At 48.5% G+C, this 26,893-nt stretch overlaps 2 protein-coding genes and 1 long non-coding RNA gene across 4 annotated transcripts; 1 reads left to right on the top strand and 2 right to left on the bottom strand.

Moving 5' to 3' along the window:
- Positions 1-8: 8 nt before the first annotated feature.
- carm1 (coactivator-associated arginine methyltransferase 1) lies at positions 9-18,184 on the bottom strand. 2 transcript variants are annotated; one of them, XM_023957879.2, is made up of 16 exons: positions 17,899-18,184; positions 13,548-13,673; positions 13,162-13,268; positions 11,112-11,216; positions 10,800-10,910; positions 10,540-10,717; positions 10,019-10,109; positions 8,798-8,879; positions 8,638-8,723; positions 5,840-5,929; positions 5,624-5,761; positions 5,396-5,485; positions 5,175-5,287; positions 3,081-3,158; positions 2,005-2,073; positions 9-1,918 (listed from the first exon to the last, which is right to left on the bottom strand). In XM_023957879.2, the coding sequence occupies exons 1-16, from the start codon at positions 18,038-18,040 to the stop codon at positions 1,779-1,781; spliced, it is 1,746 nt and encodes a 581-aa protein (XP_023813647.1). In that variant the 5' UTR covers positions 18,041-18,184; the 3' UTR covers positions 9-1,778. The 2 variants fall into 2 exon arrangements, with proteins under 2 accessions (XP_023813647.1, XP_023813648.1); XM_023957880.2 differs by having other exon boundaries at positions 13,548-13,670.
- On the top strand, positions 18,005-21,017 carry LOC111947793 (uncharacterized). The gene is made up of 4 exons (XR_013657616.1): positions 18,005-18,138; positions 18,969-19,066; positions 20,620-20,744; positions 20,880-21,017. It is a non-coding gene; the product is annotated as an uncharacterized LOC111947793 (long non-coding RNA).
- On the bottom strand, positions 19,769-25,725 carry LOC101157701 (guanine nucleotide-binding protein G(I)/G(S)/G(O) subunit gamma-10). Its single transcript, XM_004071891.4, has 2 exons — positions 25,515-25,725; positions 19,769-20,452 (listed from the first exon to the last, which is right to left on the bottom strand). Exons 1-2 carry the CDS (start codon positions 25,605-25,607, stop codon positions 20,327-20,329), a joined length of 219 nt encoding a protein of 72 aa, XP_004071939.1. The 5' UTR covers positions 25,608-25,725; the 3' UTR covers positions 19,769-20,326.
- Between the last annotated feature and the right edge of the window lie 1,168 nt (positions 25,726-26,893).

The following is a 26,893-nucleotide window of genomic DNA, read 5'->3' as shown; positions in this document are numbered from 1 at the left end:
CACACACGTTTGTCGTACAGTTTTATCGGTTCACTAACGTGTGTTTGTGCACACGGCTTTGTACATGGAGGACCAGAAACACATTTCATCCACGGACGCATCAGCTGTGGGTTCCAGCCGCCGCCACACGGGTTCAAACGACCAACGAGGTCCAGCGAATCCCACGTCATGTGATGCGTGTGAGGCGACGTCCACGGGGGCGGGGGGGGGTCTCACCGTCAGAGAACACAAACGTGGGATGGGTGTTGGAACAGTCCAGAACATTTAATCAGCTGCTTTCTTCTCCTCAAACAAAAGTCAACAAAAATAATTCCTACTAAGAGACGATTTCCAGATCTCTGAAAGCTCTAAATCAAATGACAAACACTGGAAGAGATGCATAAAAGCCCCCGTCTGTCCTTTACTGATAAAACCGGCTGCACCACTGATATGTTGCTGCTCAGACATGGATCGGGTGAGCAGGGGGGGGGAGGGGGGAGGGGGGGGTGTCCTCCCATCCCCCAAAGTTCTTCTGTGACAGTCTGACAGGAGCGGGGGCCTCCGGGGTCAGCCTGGTGCGTTCGAGTGTCCCTCCAGGAGCTGCCGGGGCTCAGATCCATGCGGGCGGGTGGGTCACCGTGACCCCTCAGACAGCTGCAGCTCGGATCCATGCAGGCGGGTGGGTCACCGTGACCCCTCAGACAGCTGCAGCTCGGATCCATGCAGGCGGGTGGGTCACCGTGACCCCTCAGACACTCACCTTACATGCTGAGTAATGTACCTGACTCTGTTTCCTATGAAACTTTGGCTTCTGCTCGACCAAGAGGTTAGAAAATGTAACAGCAGCCGAGCGGCGCCACGCTTTTGGATAATTCACTGAACACGGAAGGAGATGCAGGAAAAGGAAGAAACTGTTTGGGGCGGGGGCAGAAAATCTGCCACATGTGATGAATCTTTAAAAATTGGATGCAGCTGCCGATGTATGTAGAAGCTGCGGACCAAAAAAACTGCTCAGACCTGAAAACGTCCGTCCACAAAGACAGAGGTCCAGGAAGCTGAGGGCGCTGCTGCCCCCTGCTGGTCGACGGCAGGAAGTGCAGCTAAAGAGCATCTGAGCGTCTGCCACCCCACCACCCTCCCACCCTCACTCAGACGACACGGATGACATTTAAAAATCAGACCATTGCAGGGATTTAAAGAAACGGAACGACCCGCCAGCAAAGCCTGCAGCTGAAACGGGTCAGAACCAGACTTCACCGCGGTTCTCTAAGCTTCGTCATCACTCAGCATGAAAGGCGGCCTGGAGGATCCGTTTGCACAGGCTGGGGGGGTTGATGAGGGTCTGAGCGGTTCTGGAGCAGTTCTGAAGTCAAAGTGCAGCGGCCCAGAGAGGAGCGGCTGACGGGCATCGTGTCCTGCTGCACCGCCCACAGTCTGGGACGTCCCTGTGGTACAGCGGAGGGCTCTGTGGAACGGAATGATGCTGGTATCAAACAAAGTGCCGAGTCTCGGGACAGAATAAAGACCTGGGCCGTTTCAAAAGAGCTGGGGGGGTGGATGAAAACTTTGCTGTTCAGACAAGTCTGGGGGGGTACAGTCTGGACGGATACGAGTGTTCGGGGGGGGGGGGGGGGGGGGGGGGGGATGTCTGTAAAACAGGGAGGTGTCAGCACAGCAGCTGTTTTGGTATACTGGTTTTGGTTGCAGTAGGTGGGGTCCCTCAGAGTTTGTGGGTGGGGGAGGATTTGCTTTCCATGCAGGGGTATTGGGGGGGGGGGGTTCTTTTCAAAGTCTTCATCCTAGCTTCCATAATGCATGGTGTTGCCGGGGACAACCATAGGCGAAGCCATGGAGATGGCAGCGCCCCCCATGGTGAACTGGTTGGTGACGGGATAGTAGGTACCGCTGCTGCTGGGGCCCGACTGACCAGTGGTGGCTCCTGGGGGGAGATAGGAGAGAGACGGGTGACCCCGGTGACCCCGGTGACAGCGGCTGAGCGGACAGGCTTCCATTGCCGGGACTTACCCTGAACGATTCCTGTGCTCATGATGGAGCCCATCCTGGAGTGGGTGTGGTTTACGATCCCGGTGTTCACTGCAACCAGAGAGCAGAGTCAGCAGGGGGCGCCAGAGAGGCGGGTCCTCTAAGATGCCCCCCACACGCAGGGGCAAAGAAGCCAGAGAGACGGCCAAAGCAATTCTTTGGTTCCACCTCCAAAACCAGGAGACGCCAAATCAGACACCGGAGCTGTGATGGGGGGGGGTCACATGGACCCCCCATGACTAAATCCCCTGCAGACAGAGGCATGCCTCCAGTTCATCTGTAAGGTGAGCCTCCTGCTGCAGGGGGAGTGTGGGAGCCCAACAGGTCCGCCTTCCTGCAGCTCTGCTCATCATAATAACCCCCCACGACTCCCTGAAGGTTCCTCTTCCTGTTAAGAACTTCTGAGGTCCACCAGGGATCAAGAATTTATGAACAAAGACGGCGCTCGCCACCGGCTTATCCTCTAAACAAATAAATTGAAATTGAAATTGAAACCTGACCGCCACCTGACCGCGCTGCTCCTTACAGTAAAACTGCAGGTTTACCAGTGTCTGACTCCCCGTCTTCAACCGGAGCTTCCCGCTCTAGAAAGTCTTTCAAAGAATGAGTGTGGGATCTGTAAGAGCGACATCACAGACGGCGTGGCCGCAGACGGCGTGGCCACAGACGGCGTGGCCACAGACGGCGTGGTTCATCCGTTATACGTCTGTTAGACATGCGTGGAACGGTCATGGAAAGACACGCATGTGTACATATCTTCCAAAAATCACGCACAATTGTGTAAGCTTTACGTAATAATTGCAAATTGGCGTAAATCACGCATGAATCACGCGTGTAGAACAGCTTTTTTTTCCAGTTTGATGATGTCATCATTTGGGGGCGGAGTCATTTTCAGGGGGCAGCAGGTGTAAAACCGTGGCGGGGTGACAAAATGGCAGTAGGAAAGCTGAGCGGTGGAAACGGGCCGGTTGCTGGCGTCCCAGACCGCTGCGGGACACGGATGAAGCCGACGCACGCTCCGAGCAGACGCCCCCCCTGTGGATCGGCGGGGTTCATACCTAGGGGGATAATGTTGTTGTGGGCCGCCGCCGTGCCGCCGCCGATGACTGTGCTGAGGTCATACGCCGCAGGCATCCCTGGGGAGGACAGACAGAAGAGCAGTCAGCCTTTCCCTGCTCTAAAAACACCAGACGCCCCTTCAGCCGGGGCTAACCGCTGCACACAGCAACGGAGGCCTCATGAGACGATGACGCAATAGTTCAAATCCCTGACAGAGCTTCTGAGCAGCTGCTGGAGGATTCTCAGCTTGTGAAGTCCTCATGTGAAACCAGGGGGGTTTCCTTTCTTTACACTAACAAAGGGACAAATGTTCTGAAAACAAATCCTCCGTTATACAGAAACCAGCAGGTCCTGCTGAGACGCTCCCCCCCCCCGGCTTCCTGGTTCTTGTAGTTTTTGGTGTTTCTGGTCTACCTGAGCTCCTCTAAAATAACTGGATTGTGTCTGAACCCCTCATCACTGTTCTCTTCGTCAGCCACCCCCCATTCGTCAGAATGTACAATGTTAAAATGCAAGCAAGGGCCCTGGAATTTACCCAGAAGTCTGTGCAAATAACCAGCGTGCAATGATGTTCACTAGATTGGTGAATATGGACCACAATGCATTGCGTTTGAACCGAGCGAGAGTGACAACAGTTTACTTCTTGCTCCAACCAGATGAAGCCAAGTCGCCATTTTTTCACGATATGGCCGCCGCCATGTTGGAGCCAGACAAAGTCCATAAGCAGTGAGTTGGTCCAAGTCGTTCTAAGTCAATGTTTCTATGGCAACCACTCCAGCCAAGCAGGGCGGAGCTTGTTGGAAGCCCATACCCCCTACCACCTCAAAGCCTTTTCTGCAAAATCTGACAAATCAAATTGATCTGGGGGACAGGAGGCTCCACCCACTTTTACTGAGGAATTTGATTGGTCTGTTTACAACTTAAAAACTGACCAATCAGAAGATGTTAAACCGGATGTTAATTCTGGCCGTTAGAATGACTAACAGCTGTTTGTTTCTCTATAGACGTCTGTGGGATGTTGGCTTCTTGGAGAACGCCAGGGGGGGCGGGGCCACTCAGTCCAGTTCTGTTTCCATCACACACATGCACAAATATTATCAACATACTAGAAATGTTGAAAATCCCAATTTCACAGAAACAGTGTTTCCATTAAATCCTGATTATGTGAATAAACACGTGACTAACACTTTGATTGACAGCAGATCCATTCAGATTTCTGCCCCGGCTCTAGCGCTCATCTTCATCGATCAAAGGGGAAGTCGGCGTCTTCTTGATGGAGCGGCGAGCTCCGTACACGTGGGAGGGGCTACAGATGAAACCGCTTTGGGAAATGGTGGTTTTCCAGAGGAGCTGTGGATCCAACAATTCCTCATGACACGCTCAGCTTTGGATGGTCTGTGTGGCGCTGTGGGACCTCTGGTGGTGCCGCTGTGCAGCGCCCAACGCCGCCAGTTCCTACCAAGATGGGCATCGCCATCCGGTTGTTGGTCACATGACTCATTCAATTTGAAGAAGGTGTTTCTGTTGCAGTTTAGAGGAAATCTGTCAAACGCCTCAAACACCCCCTCCTCTTAATTCTCGTGTTTCCATTAGGTGAATTTAGGACTGAAAATCCACTTTGTGTATTTTCATAGTCGATGGAATCCAGTCGATGTGCGTAAATAAAGTTTGATGAGTTGAACTCTGAACCCGTTTCCCTGCGGTGGACTTGGACTCACCTGCAGAATGTTTACCTGCAAATGTGCAGCAGTGAAAACGTCCCTACCAGATAAACTCTGAGGCCCATGTGACGCTCCCGCCATTCAGAAACGGACCGCCAAAGACTCACGTAGAACTGCAGTTACCCCGCTACTGCTCTAAGCTGCCCCCCACCCCAGAAAGTACCCCGCGGCCAGAGCATCTGCAGAGGACGACTTCCTGCTCCGTGTTCAAGAAACGGCTCAAAGTTCTGATCTCCAGGATCCACAAAGAGGAGGGAATGATGACGACCCCCCAGGACAGGCGGGGGGGACGGGGGCTCCTATCTTTACAGGTTTCCCTCTAGAGAAACCTGGGCTTTGGTTCCAGAGATTGGGACTTTCCCGAGTGTTCACCTGATACCGCCATCCCCTGACCCATGCTGTAGGCTGCCCCTGTGTTCCACATGTTCTCGGATGGGGAGGTGTAGTGTGAGCCAGGAGGGGGGTTGGGGGTGGTGCCTGTGTACCTGCAAACAGGAACAACCGTTGGAAGCAGGAAGGGGGGAAAGCTGCCCGCCGAGACGTGCCGGGGGTGCAGCGGACACACCGGCGTCTTCCTCACAGCCGGAACTCACCTGAAAAAGGGGTTCTTCAAGTCCAGGAGGTTACTGGACTTCGATCCGGTCTGGTCCACCTGGGCAACAATACTGATATCATAGCTTTGTCTGTGGGGGGAGAGGAGCGGACAGTTGGAACAGATTTGGTCGACCGCTCAGCACTGCACATTTACAGCTCATGCAGAAGTGATGAAGACGAGCAACATTTTAGAGGAAAGCTCTCCTCGGACCGGAACCCAGGCGTACCGTTTGTTGGCCACCAGCAGGGCGGTGCCGGACAGCGTGTCCCCGGCTTTGGCGAAGAGGGGGGACTGCAGCAGACAGCGCACCTGGTACCAGTGTGTGAGCGGCTCTGTGGGGGCTGTGGACAGCCACACGGTCATCCTGCAGGGGGGGACACGAGACACGTCTGAATGAGCCCCTGAAAACACCTGCACAGGTGTGGAGCAGCAGGTCACTTACACGGATCCCATGAACGCCACATCGAACCAGAAGGCCAGACCGTGCACCAGGCCCGAGTGCATCATGTGGAACTTGAAGGGAATCTCTATTCTACAGCAGGAAGACAGACGTCAACAGGAATCGAACCAACGCAGAGACACACAAACATCAACGGGAATCTAACCAACGCAGAGACACACAAACATCAACGGGAATCTAACCAACGCAGAGACACACAAACAAACGGGAATCTAACCAACGCAGAGACACACAAACAAACGGGAATCAAACCAACGCAGAGACACACAAACATCAACGGGAATCGAACCAACGCAGAGACACACAAACAAACGGGAATCGAACCAACGCAGAGACACAAAAACATCAACGGGAATCGAACAAACACAGAGACACACAAACATCAACGGGAATCGAACCAACGCAGAGACACACAAACAAACGGGAATCGAACCAACGCAGAGACACAAAAACATCAACGGGAATCGAACAAACACAGAGACACACAAACATCAACGGGAATCGAACCAACGCAGAGACACACAAACAAACGGGAATCGAACCAACGCAGAGACACAAAAACATCAACGGGAATCGAACAAACACAGAGACCTACAAACATCAACGGGAATCGAACCAACGCAGAGACACAAAAACATCAACGGGAATCGAACCAACGCAGAGACACACAAACATCAACGGGAATCGAACCAACGCAGAGACACAAAAACATCAACGGGAATCGAACCAACACAGAGACACACAAACATCAACGGGAATCGAACCAACGCAGAGACACACAAACATCAACGGGAATCGAACCAACGCAGAGACACAAAAACATCAACGGGAATCGAACAAACACAGAGACACACAAACATCAACGGGAATCGAACCAACGCAGAGACACAAAAACATCAACGGGAATCGAACCAACGCAGAGACACACAAACATCAACGGGAATCGAACCAACGCAGAGACACAAAAACATCAACGGGAATCGAACCAACACAGAGACACACAAACATCAACGGGAATCGAACCAACGCAGAGACACAAAAACATCAACGGGAATCGAACCAACACAGAGACACACAAACATCAACGGGAATCGAACCAACGCAGAGACACACGAACATCAACGGGAATCGAACCAACGCAGAGACACACAAACAAACGGGAATCGAACCAACGCAGAGACACACAAACATCAACGGGAATCGAACCAACGCAGAGACACAAAAACATCAACGGGAATCGAACCAACACAGAGACACACAAACATCAACGGGAATCGAACCAACGCAGAGACACACAAACATCAACGGGAATCGAACCAACGCAGAGACACAAAAACATCAACGGGAATCGAACCAACACAGAGACACACAAACATCAACGGGAATCGAACCAACGCAGAGACACACAAACATCAACGGGAATCGAACCAACGCAGAGACACAAAAACAACGGGAATCGAACCAACGCAGAGACACACAAACATCAACGGGAATCGAACCAACACAGAGACACACAAACATCAACGGGAATCGAACCAACGCAGAGACACACAAACATCAACGGGAATCGAACCAACGCAGAGACACACAAACATCAACGGGAATCGAACCAACACAGAGACACACAAACATCAACGGGAATCGAACCAACACAGAGACACACAAACATCAACGGGAATCGAACCAACGCAGAGACACAAAAACATCAACGGGAATCGAACCAACACAGAGACACACAAACATCAACGGGAATCGAACCAACGCAGAGACACACGAACATCAACGGGAATCGAACCAACGCAGAGACACAAAAACATCAACGGGAATCGAACCAACGCAGAGACACACAAACATCAACGGGAATCGAACCAACGCAGAGACACAAAAACATCAACGGGAATCGAACCAACACAGAGACACACAAACATCAACGGGAATCGAACCAACGCAGAGACACACAAACATCAACGGGAATCGAACCAACGCAGAGACACAAAAACATCAACGGGAATCGAACCAACACAGAGACACACAAACATCAACGGGAATCGAACCAACGCAGAGACACACAAACATCAACGGGAATCGAACCAACGCAGAGACACAAAAACAACGGGAATCGAACCAACGCAGAGACACACAAACATCAACGGGAATCGAACCAACACAGAGACACACAAACATCAACGGGAATCGAACCAACGCAGAGACACACAAACATCAACGGGAATCGAACCAACGCAGAGACACACAAACATCAACGGGAATCGAACCAACACAGAGACACACAAACATCAACGGGAATCGAACCAACACAGAGACACACAAACATCAACGGGAATCGAACCAACGCAGAGACACACAAACATCAACGGGAATCGAACCAACACAGAGACACACAAACATCAACGGGAATCGAACCAACGCAGAGACACACAAACATCAACGGGAATCGAACCAACGCAGAGACACACAAACATCAACGGGAATCGAACCAACGCAGAGACACAAAAACATCAACGGGAATCTAACCAACGCAGAGACACACAAACAAACGGGAATCGAACCAACGCAGAGACACACAAACATCAACGGGAATCGAACCAACGCAGAGACACAAAAACATCAACGGGAATCTAACCAACACAGAGACACACAAACAAACGGGAATCGAACCAACGCAGAGACACACAAACATCAACGGGAATCAAACCGACGCAGAGACACACAAACATCAACGGGAATCGAACCAACACAGAGACACACAAACGCACGCTCACCTGTACAGGTCCTCCTCTTTGGCCTCTAGGAAGTTAACGGTGTATTTGACCGACTTGGCCATGAGGATTCGGATGTCGAAGGTGTCCTGCACAGAAGAAGCAGAACGCCGTGAGCCCAGAGGCGGTCCCGGTCCACGCCGGCTCTGTGACGGACACGTACCACGATCGGCTGCCGGAAATACTCGTCCACGGCTGCTCCTCGCAGGGCGGACAGGTCCACACCGTGGAAGGAGGGCTGATACCTGAGAGGCAGGTGGAACACGGACAGAGTTTTAACACGTTCTGGTCCAGAACTGAGCCGTTCTGGTCCATGACTAAATCTAGGGGCAGGGGCGCATGAAAGAGCGCCAAATCCAACATGTCAGCCGCCGCCATAACAGACTCACAGAGGAAAATCACCACGATGTCAAAAAGACAGTTTACTGATGACCCATAAAATGCAACACTACACACTTTAAAGCGAAATAAAATAAGAATTAAAAACAAAGAAGCTAATACCAAAACCAATCAGAAGTGCTGAAAGATTATTTTTCAGGTTTGCATGGTTTTTAATGAGCTAGAATGTTTTTTGGATTCATTTTTTAAAATGGAAATTATTCAAAAGAAGCAACCAAACGTTTGATTCCTAGCATGTTTTAAACGTCTACATGTAAATCATGAAGAGGAAAACAACAGTAGTTTTATTCAGAAGGACACGCCCACTGCGCTTTGGGTCAGAGAAACAGCTGTTATTGTTTACAGTTGATGTTTTAGACACGAGCTAGAAAACGCCGCAGAAGAGTCCAGCGACGGCGAAGCCACAGCTTCCAACGGCTTATCAGTCCAATTCAGCCAATCTCAATCAGGATTCTGACAGGACTCTGAGGGCTGGTAGATATACCCACGGGCCGGACTTTGGACATGCCTGTACTAAAGGTTCATTCCCAAAAATGGAAAAGAAAAAGAAAGCTTTTTTCTCTCATTCTAGGTCTTCTTCTCTACAGAAATGATGATCTGTGATAATATTTATCCACACAAAGTCACATTTTAAAATTTGTCCTTAATTTGAAACACAAATAAATAATTTTGACTTGATGCATATGATGCAGACACTGAAACACAACATTTTTCTGAAACCTGGAGGCTACAGGTCTGATGTTCTACAGAAACTTTCCTTCAGCTCAGACAAAAACATCCTCATCGCCATCAACCACGCCAAACGCCAACGTTTGAACCACCGCTCAGATGTTTGCACCAAACCAAAGAAGTCCTGCATTTCTGCAGACAGGAAGCACCTGCAGACCCACTGAGGCTGCAAACAGCTGTCAGCGTTACTCTATACGTCAGGTGTGATCATCTCTGATCCCGCCCTCGCCGCCCCGCCACATCCTCATGTCCTTACCAGAAGTTGGCTTTGGTGAACTGCTCCATGTAGAGCTGCTCGTCTGTGAAAGGAGCCAGGTGGACGTCTCCGATCGTGGGGAACATTTTACCTGAAAGCACAGAGGACGGTCAACAGGAGAACCGCAGAAGAACATAGGCTAAGGCGGAGGGGGGAGGGGGGGGGGGGCAACCCGGGGCAGTTGCAGTGAGATGATAGGCGGAGCAATATGAGCGCATGCATGTGGACGGAATACTACCGCGCGTCTGTGGACTGAACGCTAGCGCACGTCCAGAATGCTAGCGCGCGTCCGGAACGCTAGCGCGCGTCCGGAACGCTAGCGCGCGTCCGGAACGCTAGCGCGCGTCCGGAACGCTAGCGCGCGTCCGGAACGCTAGCGCGCGTCCGGAACGCTAGCGCGCGTCCGGAACGCTAGCGCGCGTCCGTGGACTGAACGCTAGCGCGTATCCATGTATTCAAGGTTTTTAAGATTTTTTTCCGACCCCGTGGGAATCCTGTACACCCCCCTCCTCACTGCTCACCGTTGGGTTTGAGGAACTTCTTGGCGTGCAGGTAGCTCTCCAGCATTCGCTCGTTGAACAGCATGTAGCCCATGGGCTCTGAGATGATGATGTCCACCTGCTCAGGTAGTGTCACCTCCTCCACCTTCCCTGGGATGACCACCACGCGCTCTCCCAATCGGTTACTGTTCACCAGCACCTGTCGGGCAGAGGTGGGCCGTGTCAGAAGCCTGGCGACGCTTTCCAGGTGAAGATCGGACGCCCTAGATGAAAGTACGCACCTCTGCATGCTGAGCCATGGTGCTGGCCTCCACGGCGTACACCTTCCTGGCTCCAGCCTGGGCGGCGAAGAAGGACAGGATCCCCGACCCACAGCCCACATCCAGCACCACCTGCAGGGGGCAGCATTCATCGCCAGCCTTAGCTACAGTTCTGCCCCAAAACGTGGCAGCACCTTTAGAGGTGCCACAGATGTTTCTGGGAGGAAAGGAATCTGGACAGCATGCGTCAGCAGGACCTCAGTGCGTGGTTCAAGTGCACAGTGGGTCAAATTTCAGCGCTCTCAGCAGTTCTTCACTGCCATCATCGATTACCTTGTCCTTAAAGTCTGTGTGGTTCTGCAGGATGGCCCGTTGGTAAGTTCCTGTCCGGACGTAGTCCTGCATCATGTTCTGCTGCTGGGAGAGGTACCCGTAGAACTACCAACAAAAGACAGAGGTCAAAGGTGAAAGGGACGCTTTCCTCACGCCAGCGCTAATCTGCTCGTCCACTTCCCCTCATGACCGCCGTCACCCACAGAGATGCTTTTCTTCAGCCTCATCCAAATCCTCGGGATGAAACCAAACATTCCTGCATGAATGCCTCCCAGCATGCACTGCAGAGACTAGGGTTGGGCCATGTCCCTTAAATTGTCAGCTGACGATGTTTGCAGTAAACCATCGGGATGGACGATGACATCTTGGGGGGGGTATTTTTAAAATTTCGTTCATGTATAATTACTATTTGTTATTTTACTTTATTACTCTTTTAATTTTATTTCCCAACTAATGACTCATCCGCGATGATCCAGTAGTCGCTCCTGCACCTGATTAGTCGTGTCGACCGGTGGACCGTAAATATATTCCCTCATATTTACGTTCAGCCAGGATGCAGATTGCAGAGTTTCCCGCATGGATTTATGTTCATCAAAGGCTAAATGTTGTTAGCGCGTGTTAGCCTCTCTTAGTCCTGCCTTCTTCCAGCGCCGTTCTTCCACAGAAAAAGCACTGACCACACGGATTAAAATTAAAATGATGGAGTGAACAGGTGATTCATAATAACATTAATAAAAGTCTGTTTAGAAGATCATCTGGTGTATTACAGAGCTGACATATCTATGTATGTAGCCTCTCAGTGGGACTCATTTCCACTTCCTGTATTTCAAACACTACTGCGCATGTCCAAATGATTTATTCAGACCTAAAGCGTGACCCATGTGAACGATTGTTCTAATCGGAAATAGTTTTTCTGGGCCCATTTACACAGTTGGATTCTGATCCGACCATTGATCCCATCAAGATATTTTCCGCATGTAACCACGGCTTATGGTGTCCACTCGCAGCGTGGCGGGGGAGTGGCATCACCATGGCGTCTCTCCGTGGTGATGTCAGTCATCCATCACCATTGTCCATCGGCACAACCTAACCAGAGACCCGCTGCTGCTTCCCAGCATGCACTGCAGAGACCCGCTGCTGCTGCTGCTTCCCAGCATGCACTGCAGAAGCCCACTGCTGCTGCTGCTTCCCAGCATGCACTGCAGAGACCCGCTGCTGCTTCCCAGCATGCACTGCAGAGACCCACTGCTGCTGCTGCTTCCCAGCATGCACTGCAGAGACCCGCTGCTGCTTCCCAGCATGCACTGCAGAGACCCACTGCTGCTGCTGCTTCCCAGCATGCACTGCAGAAGCCCACTGCTGCTGCTGCTTCCCAGCATGCACTGCAGAGACCCACTGCTGCTGCTGCTTCCCAGCATGCACTGCAGAGACCCACTTCTGCTGCTGCTTCCCAGCATGCACTGCAGAGACCCACTGCTGCTGCTTCCCTGCATTCAGCAGCTGGTCTCTGCAGCAGCAGCTGAGCTCCTGTAAAATCAGATTCTCATCATATACGGAGCAGAATCCTCCTCTGGAGCCGGATGTCGATGATAAAATCCTCCATTTAAATAACAGGATTCAACAAGTCAACGTGGTTCATTTCAATCTAAAACATTTTTTTCAGATTATCTTTTCATAATACAGATTTCAATAAAAACTGAACTTTTGACACAATTATAGCAGAAAATGTTTTTTCTTCTGCGGTTCAACTTAATCAAAAAGTTTCAAATTAACTTTTTGATGCGTCTTCTGCTGAGGAAATGATACTTTGAGTTTTCACAGATTTGACCAAACTATAAATATTTACAAAATAAAACAGCTTTTGTCCAAGTGAGTAAAGTGAAACTAAAACATCCAATAACATGATTTTTTTTCTGGATTTCCTAAAAATGAAGCTCAGTCAATCAAACTACCGACATCCTGTAAGTCTGAGTTTACAGAGTAGCTGGAAGGTATTGTGAAAAACGGGTGGGAGCGTCTCAGCGAGTGTTTTGTGGCGTGTGGCTCTCACCTGGAAGTACTGCACAGCAGAAGACTCCTCGGTTCTCTCACTAAACACAGACTGCTCTCCGGGATGCCCACGGCAGTTCTTCAGGAGGTTATAAAACGACTGAAAGTCTGCAGCACACAACAAAAGCATTTGGTTTTGACCCCTCTGCACGTTCCCGCCTGCAGCCGCCGTTGTCAGCCGACCGCAGGCGGCCACCGTCCTTCGTGATGCGTGAAGGTCGGCGGAAGCCTGACATGTTTTAGCCTCCCTGACTGCTGATGGATCCTCCTTTATTCAGCGCCGTGTACTGATGCCGTGACACGGCAGGAGCGCTTCACCTGCTGACTCTGCTGTCCTTCTCTACAGTGAACCACGGAGGACTTACACCAAAAGGGACGATCACGCACCTGCGGGCGAAGAGAACTGCAGGAGGACGCTGTTGCAGCCCAGGGTGATGATGAAGGACTGCTTCCCCACGCGGCTGCACTCCGTGTCACGGGAAATCGAACACTTGAACACGCTTGCCTCCTCTCCTGGACAGAAAAGGGGACGCTCAAGTAGGAGAATACAGAGTTTACCAAACAGTCGGTTCAAACAGCTGGAAGGTCTGCAGGAAGTCTAACGACGAGCAGCAGAGAAGCCGCTTCACTCAGGAAACTGGCCTCAACTCATGACATCAGCATGAGGATGACTGGGGTCTAAAGGTGGAAACCTCAACCAATGGTCTCTAGAGCCAGGAAGGATCTTTTCAACAGAATTATAATTCCTTGGTGTTTACTACTTTTTCAAACAAAAACTGAAGAATTCAGGACACATGAGGTGGTTTTGATTCTTTTAAAGATGACAGGACAAACAACCAAACCTTCACAGGGTCAAAAAAACTGTTGTGTTGAATTTAAAGGCCTATATCATAAAGATAAACTTTCTGAGCTTTAAAGTGTTTAAGAATTTGTCCCTATAAACATACCCGAAGCTGTAAATGGATCCATTTCTGAATATTCCCCTAAAAACCTGCTCTCTGAGCACCAGCTCCTCCCAATCCAATGGGTCCTCACATTGTGACATCACAAAGTGAGGAACCACCCCTTCCAGGAAGACCCTCCACTGCCAGCCCCGCCCCTAGGCTAACAGACACGCCCACTTTCTACGTGGAGCTAGCGGTGAAAGATATGCTTTTATATGAACAATCTGCACATCCATCTTGGCAAAAGTTCGGATGTTTGTTTTTGTGGGAGAAACTCAGACTCTGCTGAGGTCGAGTCTAGGATGAGGTCATGAAATGGGCGGCACCCAAAAGGAGAGAAAGGCGGAGCGAGGCGAGATCGAGTCGTCTTACTTCCAGGTAGGAAAAAGAGCTGGAAACAACTCATTAAAAAATGGTTCTTTACTTTTAAAGACAGCATGATAAAGGCCCTTTAAAGTCTGACTGATATCTGTGGCGGTTATTCCATTTGTGTTCTAATAACAAACATTTGTAACGACATGAACTAAAACAGAGGTGGGCACTGAGGGCCGCATTCCTGCATGTTTTCCAGCATACCCTGCTCTGGCATGTTCTAATTGGCTGGACACACCTGAACCAGGTAATCAGCCATGAGTAGCGCAAGACTATCTGGAAATCATGCAGACACACCGGCCCTCGAGGCCTGGAATTGCCCACCCCTGAACTAAAACATATCAAGAAGCCTTGTGGAGAAATTGTCCCAGGGAGACGGAGTTCCCAGCAGACAAGGATGTCCTCGTACTTTGGATTGGATTGAGAAAGCTTCAACAGTTTTCTCTAACAAACTAACGTGTCTCACGATCTACAAATGAGTCTGTGTGGACAGACGGATGTCAAACATTGCATTGAACTCCACAGTCAGCGGCGGTGACTTTCACAGCTGAGTACGTCTGGACACAAAGCAGTTCTACAAACAGGCCCTCAACCAGAGGGACCAACGTGGACTGATGACCACGTCAAAACAGCAGAATACGGGACTCCGTCTGACTGTGCTGATCAACTACTCATTCTGGGATGTCAGGACCATCCCGTCTTCAGCACCGTCTGCTTTAAAGACAGTTCCACAGTAAGTCAGCATCTTCAGTCAAATGCACCTTGACTGCAGTTTTAAATCAGCCTGATGACTCAGGGGGCAGAAACTGAACAAGAAGTCTTGGTTTAAACAAAGTCCAGTCAGTAAGAAAACCCAGACGAACTGCTGATCAACAGACAAACATTAAAGGAAATCTGCCACCAACAGAAAACAGACGCTAGAGTCGCCCTAACACAGTTGGAGTCACTCAGAGGGCTTTTCTTAAAGCTGGGGGCTGAGTCAGACACAGGTTCCATTTAAAGTAAAGTTGGTTTCCATCAGAGGAAGACAGGTTTGGAAATGTAAACATTTTTTCAGTAAAAATGTCACATTTAAATCAGTAACTTCATCCATGTCAGTTACTTTTGTGTAAACCTGCATAATAAATCATAAATGTATTATTACTGCGATATCCAGCTGTGCATTATGCATATCGCAAAAGATGGTGAAAAACACAATAAATTATTACAATCTTCTTCCTCTTTCGGCTTCTCCCATCAGGGGTCGCCACGGCGAACAAGTCGCATGGTAAACTTGGCAATGTTTTACGCCGGATGCCCTTCCTGACGCAACCTTCTCAAACCGGGCTTGGAACCGGCACGGAGGTGGAGAAGGGAATAGGGAGCAGCCCGGAGTCGAACCCTGGTTGCACGGAAGGAAGGCGCCGCAAACCAGCACGAGCTAAACCGGCTCCCTACAATAAATTATTACATTAAATGTGTTAAAAAAATCTTATGGCAGCTTGAAGTATTTAGCTAATCAAATGAATCCATTCATGCATTTGACCAATCAGATGGAGCCCTTTGATGTTCGGTGCTGACCTCCAATTTAGACCAGTTTTACTTGGATTATAATTTAAGTTATATTGACTTTTATTCAAATCAAACTGCAGTGAAATGGTCGATGGTCTATACTACTATAGCGCTTTTCTACCTACAAGGCCCAAAGCTTTACAGTCACACACATTCACACACTGCTGGTGGCTCTGCTGCCGAACACTGGTGCCAACCTCCCACCAGAGGCAAGGCCGGGTTCAGTGTCCTGCCCAAGGACACTTCGACTCATGGGGGTGCAAGGCGGGAATCGAACCTGCAATCTTACGACCATTGATTTATATTATTGTCTGGATTGAAGAACAAATTCCATGTCAGACTTCAAGCACTTAAAAAACACTAAAATATGACTGCTGTGTTTATTTTGGACGGTTAGTCTCAGCAGCCAAAAACGTACATAACAAAAGAAGAAGAAGAAAAGAAAACACGTACGAGTCACATATAAGTCGCACTTTTGGGAGAAATGTATTTAACTAAATACGGGAACAAAAAAAGACATTTCATCTCGAAAGGCAAATAATATTAATGGAATATGTAATCCAAAAATAGACTGAATGTAAATGTCACTACCATAACACGCTGAAGCTAGTCTAGCTTTAAGAACACTGAGGAATCTGATATGTTAGCAAAACATATGAACAACTGTTCAGAGAACCAGAAAGACACGCTAGCAAATCAACTGAACCCGTTATGTCACTACAAATCACAAAAAACGTAGAATTCGCCATTTTCTGTGTCGCTTTGGAAGAATTCCATGGACTGAAGGACGCTCCTTCTACGCTGCTGTCAGTAGCAAATATTAATACACGCCTACAGCGCCCTCTAGTGGTTGTTGATGTAAAAATCCAAACAAGTCGCACTGTTAACATGCAAAAAAAAACATGGCTCTTTACTGAAAAAACAAATACACATTATATGGTTAAATGGCCAAAAGACACATTTTACTAAAATTAAAAAACTTTAAAAAATAATAAAATAAATGAAAGATTTTTATTAGTTACAGTTTAAATGTAGAAAAATGATTCGTTGTAAAAATAGAAATACAGGTGAGCTCCTGATTAAAACAGACGATAGAGTTATTTCTTTATCTTTTAGTTGCTATTTTAGTCAAAGAAAACGTGGGCCTTTGCACAAAAACGGATGAAAACCCGGTTCTAGATCAGGTTCTGTTTACATCTGCGATGCTCACATCTAGGATGAGGAACAGGAACGGGGGGGGGGGGGACTCCACCGGGGGACGCAGCGGCGGGAACCCGCTTTTGTTCCAATGAGAACAAAGATGAACGCAAGGGGGGGGGGGGGGGTCCCCCGAAACTCCTCCGAACACCCAAACCCAGGAAACTGGACTGAAAGTCCGGTTCCTCACCTCAGGACTGCCTCCGCGTGGCGGTTCTGCGTGACCGCTGCCCCCCACGCAGCCACAGCGGGAAAACCTACCTAAACACGCCGCCGTGAGTCCTACCGGCAGCGCGGGCACGACTGCAGGACGTTAGAGGGGGAAAAAACCCAAACTAATCCACCGCAAACGTGCGCGTGCCGGTTACACACAGGCCGTCGGCTTTGTCTGAGCCGCGTTCACGATCCCGCGAGCGTCTGCACGCTCCGTGCTGGATGTTGACCCACGACTCTAAACACTCACTGGGGGCGAAAAGTCCCGGCCGACCGCGGCCGGAGCCGAACACAACCCGAACAGCGCCGGAGTGTGGGGGCTGCCCCAGTCCACGCGGAGGGCTGAGCGCGTTCTTTATGTGGGATAGCTCGCGCGGCTAACTCTGCATGGTTAGCCGCGCGAGCGTTAGCACTGCGCAGATTTCCCGAGGCCGAGGCTCGCGGCTTCCACAGACACTCACCATTGGAGAGATTGATGAGGGCCGCTTCCGGCGAGCTCTTCAACTCCAGCCGCAGCGGCTGCTGCTCCGAATGCCGCTGTATGTCTCCATTCGCGTCTCCGATGGAGAGGAGCCGCACGCCGGGGAACACAGACGCCGCCATGTTGGAGCTGTAAGCAGACACGGCTGGATGGCGCGCACGTCCGCCCGCGCACCGTTCTCTCCGTGACGATGAACAGCGCCGTCATCCGGCTGGAGCTGGTACTACATCAACCAGATTTATATGGAGTAGTTTTTGTGTCATTATTCCCAGCGCAACACTCACCGATAAATCGTAAAACGTTAATTCAATTCAATTTTATTTCCATAGCCCAAAATCACAACAACAGTCGTCTGAATGGGCTTCGTACCGGTAATTGTAAAGCAAACAAAATCAAAAGGATCATGAATACACAGAATTCAATAGCAAAATACTAAACAAACTAAACTAAACTGGGCGTCTCTGCCCTTAGACCCTCCTTCCTTTTGGGAAAAACTCCTAAAAATAATGCATTCTGGGGAAAAAAGAAGAAATCTCAGGGGTGTCCACATGTTAATAACTTGGTGGGCTCTAAAAATTATTTGCACTTGAAACATAAAAATAGGAGTTAACAAAACAATTTCAATTTTAAAACTAAAAATTTAACTCGAGAGAATTTCTCTCTCTCTCTTCTCTGCTCCAAGAAAGCAGGGAACCGTGTCACAAATGTGCCACAAAAGCCGGCCAATCACAGATGTAGACGGGATGTTGATGCTGATTGGTCAGAAAGTCTTCCAATCAGGCAACCAAATCCAATCGACAAGGTTCAAAAATAAAATTGTTTTGTTTACATGTATTTTTCTGTTTCACGTACAAAATTATTTTCTGAGCACACAACATTTTTACACAAAAACCAGTGAGGGTCCATAGTGTTTAGAGACCACATATAGGGATAGACTGCCAAATACTCCAGGTCTGCTGTCATTACTATACTTGAAACCCACAAAGGACACAAGCTCGCATTATGCCATTTTATTTGCTTAGTGTATGTTAATGTATTTTCTCCATACAGTCACACAGTGAAGAGAGCGCAGTATTGGAGTGATGTGCTGGTTCTTGCTAAAAGATGGGTAGAGGAATTTTGGACCAGCTGGAGACCAGCAGAGACTGGTCAGTACCCCGTAGCAGAGGTGGGCACTGAGGGCCGCATTCCTGCATGTTTTCCAGCATACCCTGCTCTGGCATGTTCTAATTGGCTGGACACACCTGTACCAGGTAATCAGTCATGAGTAGGGCAAGATTATTGGCTGGACACACCTGAACCAGGTAATCAGCCATGAGTAGGGAAAGGCTATCTTGAAATCATGCAGACACACCGGCCCTCGAGGCCTGGAATTGCCCACCCCTGTCGTACAGAGTCACAGTAGTTCAGTCTGGGAACAACAAAGGCATGGATCACTTGCTCCAGAGCATGAGAGGGAAGAGCTTTGCTGATTGTGATAAAAACGAGACTGCACTAACCTGTTTGTCAAATTTAAGATCTCTGTCAAAGTTCAGCGATAGACTCCTAGTAACAGGAGTTAGGAGGACTCAAACCCAAACCCAATGTCTTATTTCGATTCAGCTCCATCCAGGATTTAATGTCTTGTAGGCACTTCTGCAGATCCTCAAGATCCACCAGATTTGACAGAAGGTAGATCTGGTCGTCATCTGTGTAGCAGTGGAAGGACTCTTTATATTTTATAAAAATGGACCCCAGTGAAAACAGGTGAAGTGAAAACAAAGGACGCCCCAACACAGAGCCCTGGGGTACACCGCGTTATAGAACGAATGTTCACCAGAGGAAAACGACCAGAAAAGCACAACAGAGGATGCTGTGGCATCACTTTAATATGTGTTGCATTTTAGCAGTGTGCTGCAAAGACAGGCAGAAATATGTGAAGATAATATACAAGAATAGAACGCATTCCATTAAACACAAACCATAACTTCCTTCTACGGTGAAACCAGGTCTGACAGACAAATCTCTGGGTCCAGTTTGATAAATAACTTTGTAAAAGTAGAAATTCTTCATCAAAACATGTGTGGCTTTTGTTGTTTGTTTTTCCTTTCAACATACTTTGTTAAAAATAACAGAAAAGCTGATGCAGATCCAGAAGAACATGTTCTGCTTCGATCACCGATTACATCGTTGGGATAAAATCCCTCTGATGTTCAGGGATGCGATTAGCTTTCAGCGTGACGCTGGTGTTTCAGTCACATGATCTGTAGCGGGGGGGTCTGGGCAGCAGCAGGGTCGGTACACAGGACGGACACGGGATGCATGACGCTCCACAAACACGCGGCACGCCAGCTTTTCACCCAAGCTGCTCCAGAAGTAGAAGCCGGGATGACGAGGAGCCGGCGGGGGGACGGTGCTGCGGCAGCATCTCACAGCAGGACACATGACTTGGGGGGTCTGAATGGATTGTCGCTGGAGGGCACCCCCATCAGCAGCGGGTCTTTGTTAGCGTTCTGCAAACAGAAGTTCTTCAGTTCTGCAGAGGCCTGAGAAACCTGCAAACACACAGAAGGAGACATTCTCCAAATGCAGCCTCTGCAAACGTTTGGCATCAAATTCAGCAAAGCAGCTTTTGTTTTTTAAACGCTAAGGTCATCGCAGTGACAAAGATAAGTGTTCAGTAAAGTTCATTTAAGAGCTTTTCATGTGCTGGGCCTTGCAGGGTGAATCCAAGCCCTGTTTCCGCATCGACTGGACTGATGTCATCCACGGGAAACGGTTTTACTTCCAGCTCCGACCAAGTCAAGTCAGTCCAGCAGCTTCGGTTGAAGAATTGAGTGGGAAAAGGTTTGGTCCAAAAGTGTTTTATCACCAATAACATGAAAGAAATGTCATTAAAGTTATTCATACATTTTACACTTTTTTTAACCAAATCGTAAAAAGATCTGGACACAAACTGTTCCTTTTGTCCTTCCTCACCAGAACCGCTGCCTCGTCTTTTTTGGTTTTTCTCCTTCACTCAAACATTTTGGAAAGATTTGACTCATTTCATAATAACCCATCTAAGTGAAGACTATCAATTATTCTATGAACATATTATTTTTGGATATTTTACACGAGGTAGATTTAATGCAGAGAAATTGTTAAACTATAAATATGGTTAAACATTTCATTCACAAGTGTAAATATGTTAACAAAAAACAGTTTTCTTTAGTTTTTTTCCAAAAAGAAATGATTTTTATGTCAATAGATTTAAATCCTGCACTAACAAAAAGCTGTTACAACAGTTGAAGCATTGTCACTTTTGAAACTTTAACAGATTTCTTTACCTTTATTATTGTCGTTTTATTTTTGTCTTTTTTAACCTGATTTTTTTATTGCTATGGCTTATTTAAATTATTCTTCACTTTTCTGGCAAATGTGAAAATGTGTGTTAATGTTTGGTATTTTGTATGTTCAAATCTGTTAATAAAGTTTATTTAAAATAAATAAAAAACAAAACAGAGTCAAGTCAGTCACCATTTTTTGTGACACGGGCGCCGCCATGTTGGAGCCAGACGACGCCAGTAATCAGTGATTGGTCCGAGTCAGAGTTTCTATGGCAACCACTCTCACCAATCAGCTTGTTAGAAGACCACACCCCTACCACTTTTAAACGGCCTACAGAAAACCTTTTGATCAAACGTTACAAATGTTGGACGTTGCGGCCAGGAGGCTCCACCTACTTTTATTGAGGCATCTGATTGGTCAGTTTAAATATCGTGAAAGAAATGAAGATTATCAAGAATATGCTAATAACAGGTATCAGATCCAGAACGGTTCTTCCGACCAGTAGAACGACTGAGTAACAGCTGTTTATCTCTGTACAGACGTCTACGGGATTTTGGCTTCTTGGAGCCACTTCCTGTTTGGAACTCCAGGGGGGAGGAGTCACTCAGTCCAGTTCTCTTATACAGTCAATGGAGTCTACCCAGCAACTGTCCGGCAAAGGCAAAGTACAGCGTGGAGAGTTTGCCAGTCCGTCACAGGACCTGCTTATGTCCACAAACAAGACTTTAAATAGATTAATCTGAACTTACCACTGCAAACACAAAGCTGGTTTCCATTACTGAGCTTTGACATTATTTAGAAAATCATATTTGGGTTTCATGTCAGCGTTACAGAAATGTTGTCCCAGTTCCTGGAGCTTGAGAACGACGCTTGTGTCTAAGGAGGAAGCAGTCAGACAGACTCAACACTGTCCTCACCTGCCGCAGGTGATTCTTCTGAAATCTGACTATGAAGGTTGGAATCACTGACATTTGCTCTGACACGTTCATGGATGTACCTTTTTAAAATCTTTGCTTCATGCTTTTGCTTTGACTTTGACTTGAGTAGATTTGGGGCATGAGGATTATCTAGAATCTGTTGATAACAGGTATCAGATCCAGAACGGTTCCTCTGACCAGCAGACTGACTGACTAACAGCTGTTTATTTCTCCATAGAGGTCTGTGGGATTTTGGCCTCTTGGAGCCACTTCCTGTTTGGATAACGAGGGGGGAGGGGCCACTGAGTCTAGTTCTCATACACACTCAATGCTCTGCATCCAATATCTTGCCCTGAGGGCGCCGGAACCCAATGCCCAGAAAGACGACATCTTTGCATGCTTTGTCCCACACAGACCTGCACATCCTCTGACCTTCAGTGTCTTCAGCGCGCTTATGGCCGTTCTCCATTTTTAAGCTTTTTGAACATGTAGTCTTTGTTTTCTGGGCTGTAAAGGTTTTCATTCCATCGTTTCCTCAGTAATGCAGTGACATGGGGAGTAACAGCATCAGGATGGCGCCACGGTAACTGTGCAGAAACCAGTTTCTAAAGAAGACTTTCTGAGGCCTGAACGGTCATTCTGGAAGCATCACAGATTCTCAGACTAGTTCAACTTCCACTCTGATCATCGTTCCCACTGCTCTTAGCTTCATGAAGATGTCGTTTTTTATCACAATCCCAAAATCGTGTCGTTTTCTAGGACATAGTTTCTGCAGAGCGGCAGGAGAGATGTGGGCGGGGCTGTTGACGCAGAGCAACCCCGCCCACACTTCCCATCTGTTTACACTCTGTCCTGCTAGCTTACAGCCCCTCACACTAGTGCAACAAAAGTGGCACCTTCACAGGCTGATGGTGCCACTCCGCAGGAGCAATGTGCGGTTTAGTGCCTTGCCCAAGGACTCTTCTACACTTGGGTGGCAAGGCAGGAACCCAACCTGCTGTCCTCGGCTCAGAGGTCGACCGCTCCACCACAGCCACCCTGAGAGGTCTCGGCTCCACTCAAGCAGGACTAACGGAGCCTTTCGGACAGGTGCGGCTCAGGCAGATGCCGTCCAGAGCTCAGAGGTGTCAGACTACTCTGGGGGGCCGGCCCTCCGCTGGGTTTTCAGAAACCCCGCCCCTCTTGCGGCCGGTTACCTGGATCAGGCGTGCTTCGCCCGTGAAAAGCCACAATGGCAGGTTAGTTGGGAAATATGTAGGACACGGGCCCTCGAGGCCTGGAGTCTGACACCTGTGATGAAGCTCATGAAGAACAGGAAGTTCAGAGTATTTTGGTAGAAAGAATCCTGTTTCTGTCCCAGGACGTTCCACAGATGTCTGAGGGGAGATCCTACAAGAACACGACCAACGCGTTCAGAGAGAAGCTGCCGCATCACTGAGGACACATTTCTGTGAGGAAACGTCATAAATAAAATGAAAATCAGTCATTATCACAGGATGACCTTTTCTAAATAAACTGGATAAGAAAATTCTGATCAAATCAGAGGAGAGCAGCTCTGAGATGGACTGAGTGCAAAACGCTAACCGTCTGAGCCAAGAATAACCAAGAATTTATTATTTCCTTCCTGTCTCAGTCCAAACATTGGTTCAGAGCAGTGGAGAGGGGGGGCAGCATAAACCCTGATTCTAGTTCTGAACATGGTTCCACATGGTGGCGGCCTCCTCAGACCCACTGCACTGTGGGGACGGACGACTTTTATTGCTGTGGGAGGCAGCGCCGAGCTACTGACGCCACCATCTGTGAATGGGCTGTAGACGGGTGGGCAATCCCAGGCCTGGGGGGCCGGTGTGTCTGCATGATTTCAGATATTCCTGCCCTACTCATGGCAGATTACCTGGTTCAGGTGTGTCCAGCCTATCAGAACACGCCAGAGCAGGGTATGTTGGGAAACCTGCAGAAACGCATGTCAGTGCCCCCCCCCTGAGTCTGCTTCCACTGTTCTTCAAGCTTTCCTAAAAGCCGGCGTCTTTCATGAGGAGCTGCACGGCGACCAGACGGATGCTGACGGACGCAGACGCTGAAGGAAGGGAAGCTGGCGTGTTGGATGGAAAAGGAGCCCAGCTGTTCATTTCAGATACAGAAGATGAGGACTTGGATGGATTTTTGGATGCTGATCGGTGGCTGAAAACCTAAATCACAACCAACTCAGTTTTGCTCCTGCTGCCTTTTTTAAACACACTAGTGTTGTGGAATGAGTGTGTGTGTGTGTGCTGAAGCCGGTGTGTGTGTGTGTGTGTGTGTGTGTGTGTGTGGGTGGGTGTGTGTGTGTGTGTGTGTGAGCTGAAGCCGGTGTGTGTCAGAAACATCATACAGGGAAGGTTCAACGCTAGCATGCATGTTTTACCAGCATGTGTTGACGTGAGCCGCCCTAACACCCCCCCCCACGCCTTCTGTGTGTGTCCAATACCACAAAACCCCCCCAGGACTGAAACTGGGCCCTATGGTCGTGAAAATACGGTCCTGTTTGGTTCGCTGTGGGCCTTGGCCATCGTACCAAAAGCTTCTTTTAGCATTGAAGGCTGCAAAAGGGAAACTTTGAATCCGATTGAATGAAAATCATTTTTCCACGTCCCAAAGCTTTTCGTGACACCGGCCGTCTTTGGGTCACTCCGTGGATCAGAACCGCTCATCTAAGCGGACGGCATCTTTGTTTTAGAGACATTTCTGATCTTCTGGGGTATTGTAACCTCATCATCCTCATTTTTGGACCAGTTTTGTAACTTTAACTGTCAGATGTTTGTCGTCTTTCTCTTTTCTTCTTGTCTGGGAAAAATCCCGCCTGGCTGAGTCCCAGATGTTAGAACCATGAGAAACCTTCCAGCTTTTCTTTCTTCTTTATCTGTGGAGTCTGCTGAAACTGGCGACTCCTTTTCTCTGGGAACCAGTTCCAAAAGGGACGCATTCTTGGAACTGGTTTGACTTCTGTTCTAAAACAAACAGCCGCCCAGTCACACAACAGTGCAGTCAACAAAGCGCTCAGTGTGCTGCTGCAACAGCCGCGGCTCTGTTCGGGAACACGGAAATAACAGTCAAAGCCAGGCGTTCGAATCCCAGAAGCATGAATGTAAATAAAGCGTCTCGTGACCAGCAGCTGCCTCCGGCTTTTATTTTGAAGAAACTCAACTTTGCTTTGGAGTTTTGGGGAAAGGTTTAGAAAACTCTGACCGATCCAAACTTCTGCGTGAGTTAGGAAGCTTGCGGTAAACGCGGGGCTTCTCTTCCGCGCAGGCGCTCAGGAGCGCAGACGCGGCTCCGGATGCGCTCCGGAGCGGCGCGCGCCAAAGTTCGGCTCCCGGTTCCGAGGTCTCACCTTGATCCTGCGGACGCTGGCCTCCAGCCGGAGCTGCTTCACCGCCTTCTGGGCCAGGGCGAGGCTGCTGTTGGAGGCGCTGTTGTTCGACATGACCGGGTCCGAATGAGAGCGGCAGAGGCCGAACGCGCACTTATACCGAGGCGCGCGCGGGGCCTCAGCTGCGGGAGAGCGCCTCTTCCGGTGCGAACTTTCACAATAAACTTTGGTTTTCGGGCACAGCTGCTCCCCTGAGGTAAGACGTTTAACCACATCCGCTTTTGTACAGTCACGGGTTCACACCCGCACAGGGTTTGACTCAGAAAGAGAGAGAAAAAAAGAATCAGAACTTTTATCTAGAAGGAGCTGCTTTTCCAGAGGAAACTACAGGTTGATGCTCTGAATGAAAATGATCACAATTGGCAATAAAGAAATAAAGAAGTGATCAAAGTTCACCATAAAGAAAGTGAAAATAGCACAATAACAAAAAAAACATATGGTTGTGAAAAATGGCAGAGCCGGGTATCAAACCAGCGAGCTCCTGCACCAAGTTGTGTTTCAATGGAGGCAAAAATCCTGGAATATCTGGAAAGGTTTAAGGATTCGAAGGAACAAAAGTCATATCTAGTAAAAGATGAAAGAGTTAAACTCTTTATTTCTTTAATAAAATAAATAAAAATGTAACCTAATCGTCTTTGGATGCTGGAGTTTCAGCCCAACTGCATAAAGATGGTATGGGGGTGGGGGGTGGGGTCATGGCTCACCCCTTGGATTCATGTTGTTCTTTACTGGGGGGTGGGGGGACTCTGCTTCCAGGTAGGAGTCAAGTGACCAAAGAAATTTGTTTTGATTCGTTTATCAAATAAAGGAAATAAAAAAACATCTCATCTTAAAATCAACAAAGATTTCTAGAACATGAGTAAAGACTGATTTGTTGGAGGAGGGAAATTCCACTTTGCCCCAAATCTACTCAAGTCGAGGTCAAAGCAAAAGCATGAAGCAAAGATTTACCATACCATAGTAGGTATGGAAAAGGGATGCATGGTATGGTATGGAAGTGCATCTTTGTGTATATATTCTTGGGATGAAGGATTAAATGTTTTCATTTGCCCTCACATCATTAACTAAATTGCTTTAGGTTATTTATGTCTTCCACTGTAACCCCCTCACTAAACGCCTTTTGAATGTTTTGTTTGAACGGGCAACACGTACGGACCAAAAAACACAGTTACATCATGACCACAGTCTAAATGAACAATTAAATACTAATTAGTTCACTTTTTCAAAACTGGAAAATGTTACAGAGATGTAAAAACTGCCCTTTACACTGCCTTCATTATTCTCTGACATCTGAGATAAAAGATGAAGTTCATCGTCTCACACGATAGTGTTTTGGTAGT

The sequence above is a fragment of the Oryzias latipes genome, chromosome 8 (genome assembly GCF_053564925.1).
Source record: "Oryzias latipes strain Hd-rR chromosome 8, Olatipes_Hd-rR_3.1".
In the NCBI taxonomy this organism is placed as follows: Eukaryota; Metazoa; Chordata; class Actinopteri; order Beloniformes; family Adrianichthyidae; genus Oryzias; species Oryzias latipes.
This window is presented reverse-complemented; position numbering and strand designations above follow the sequence as displayed.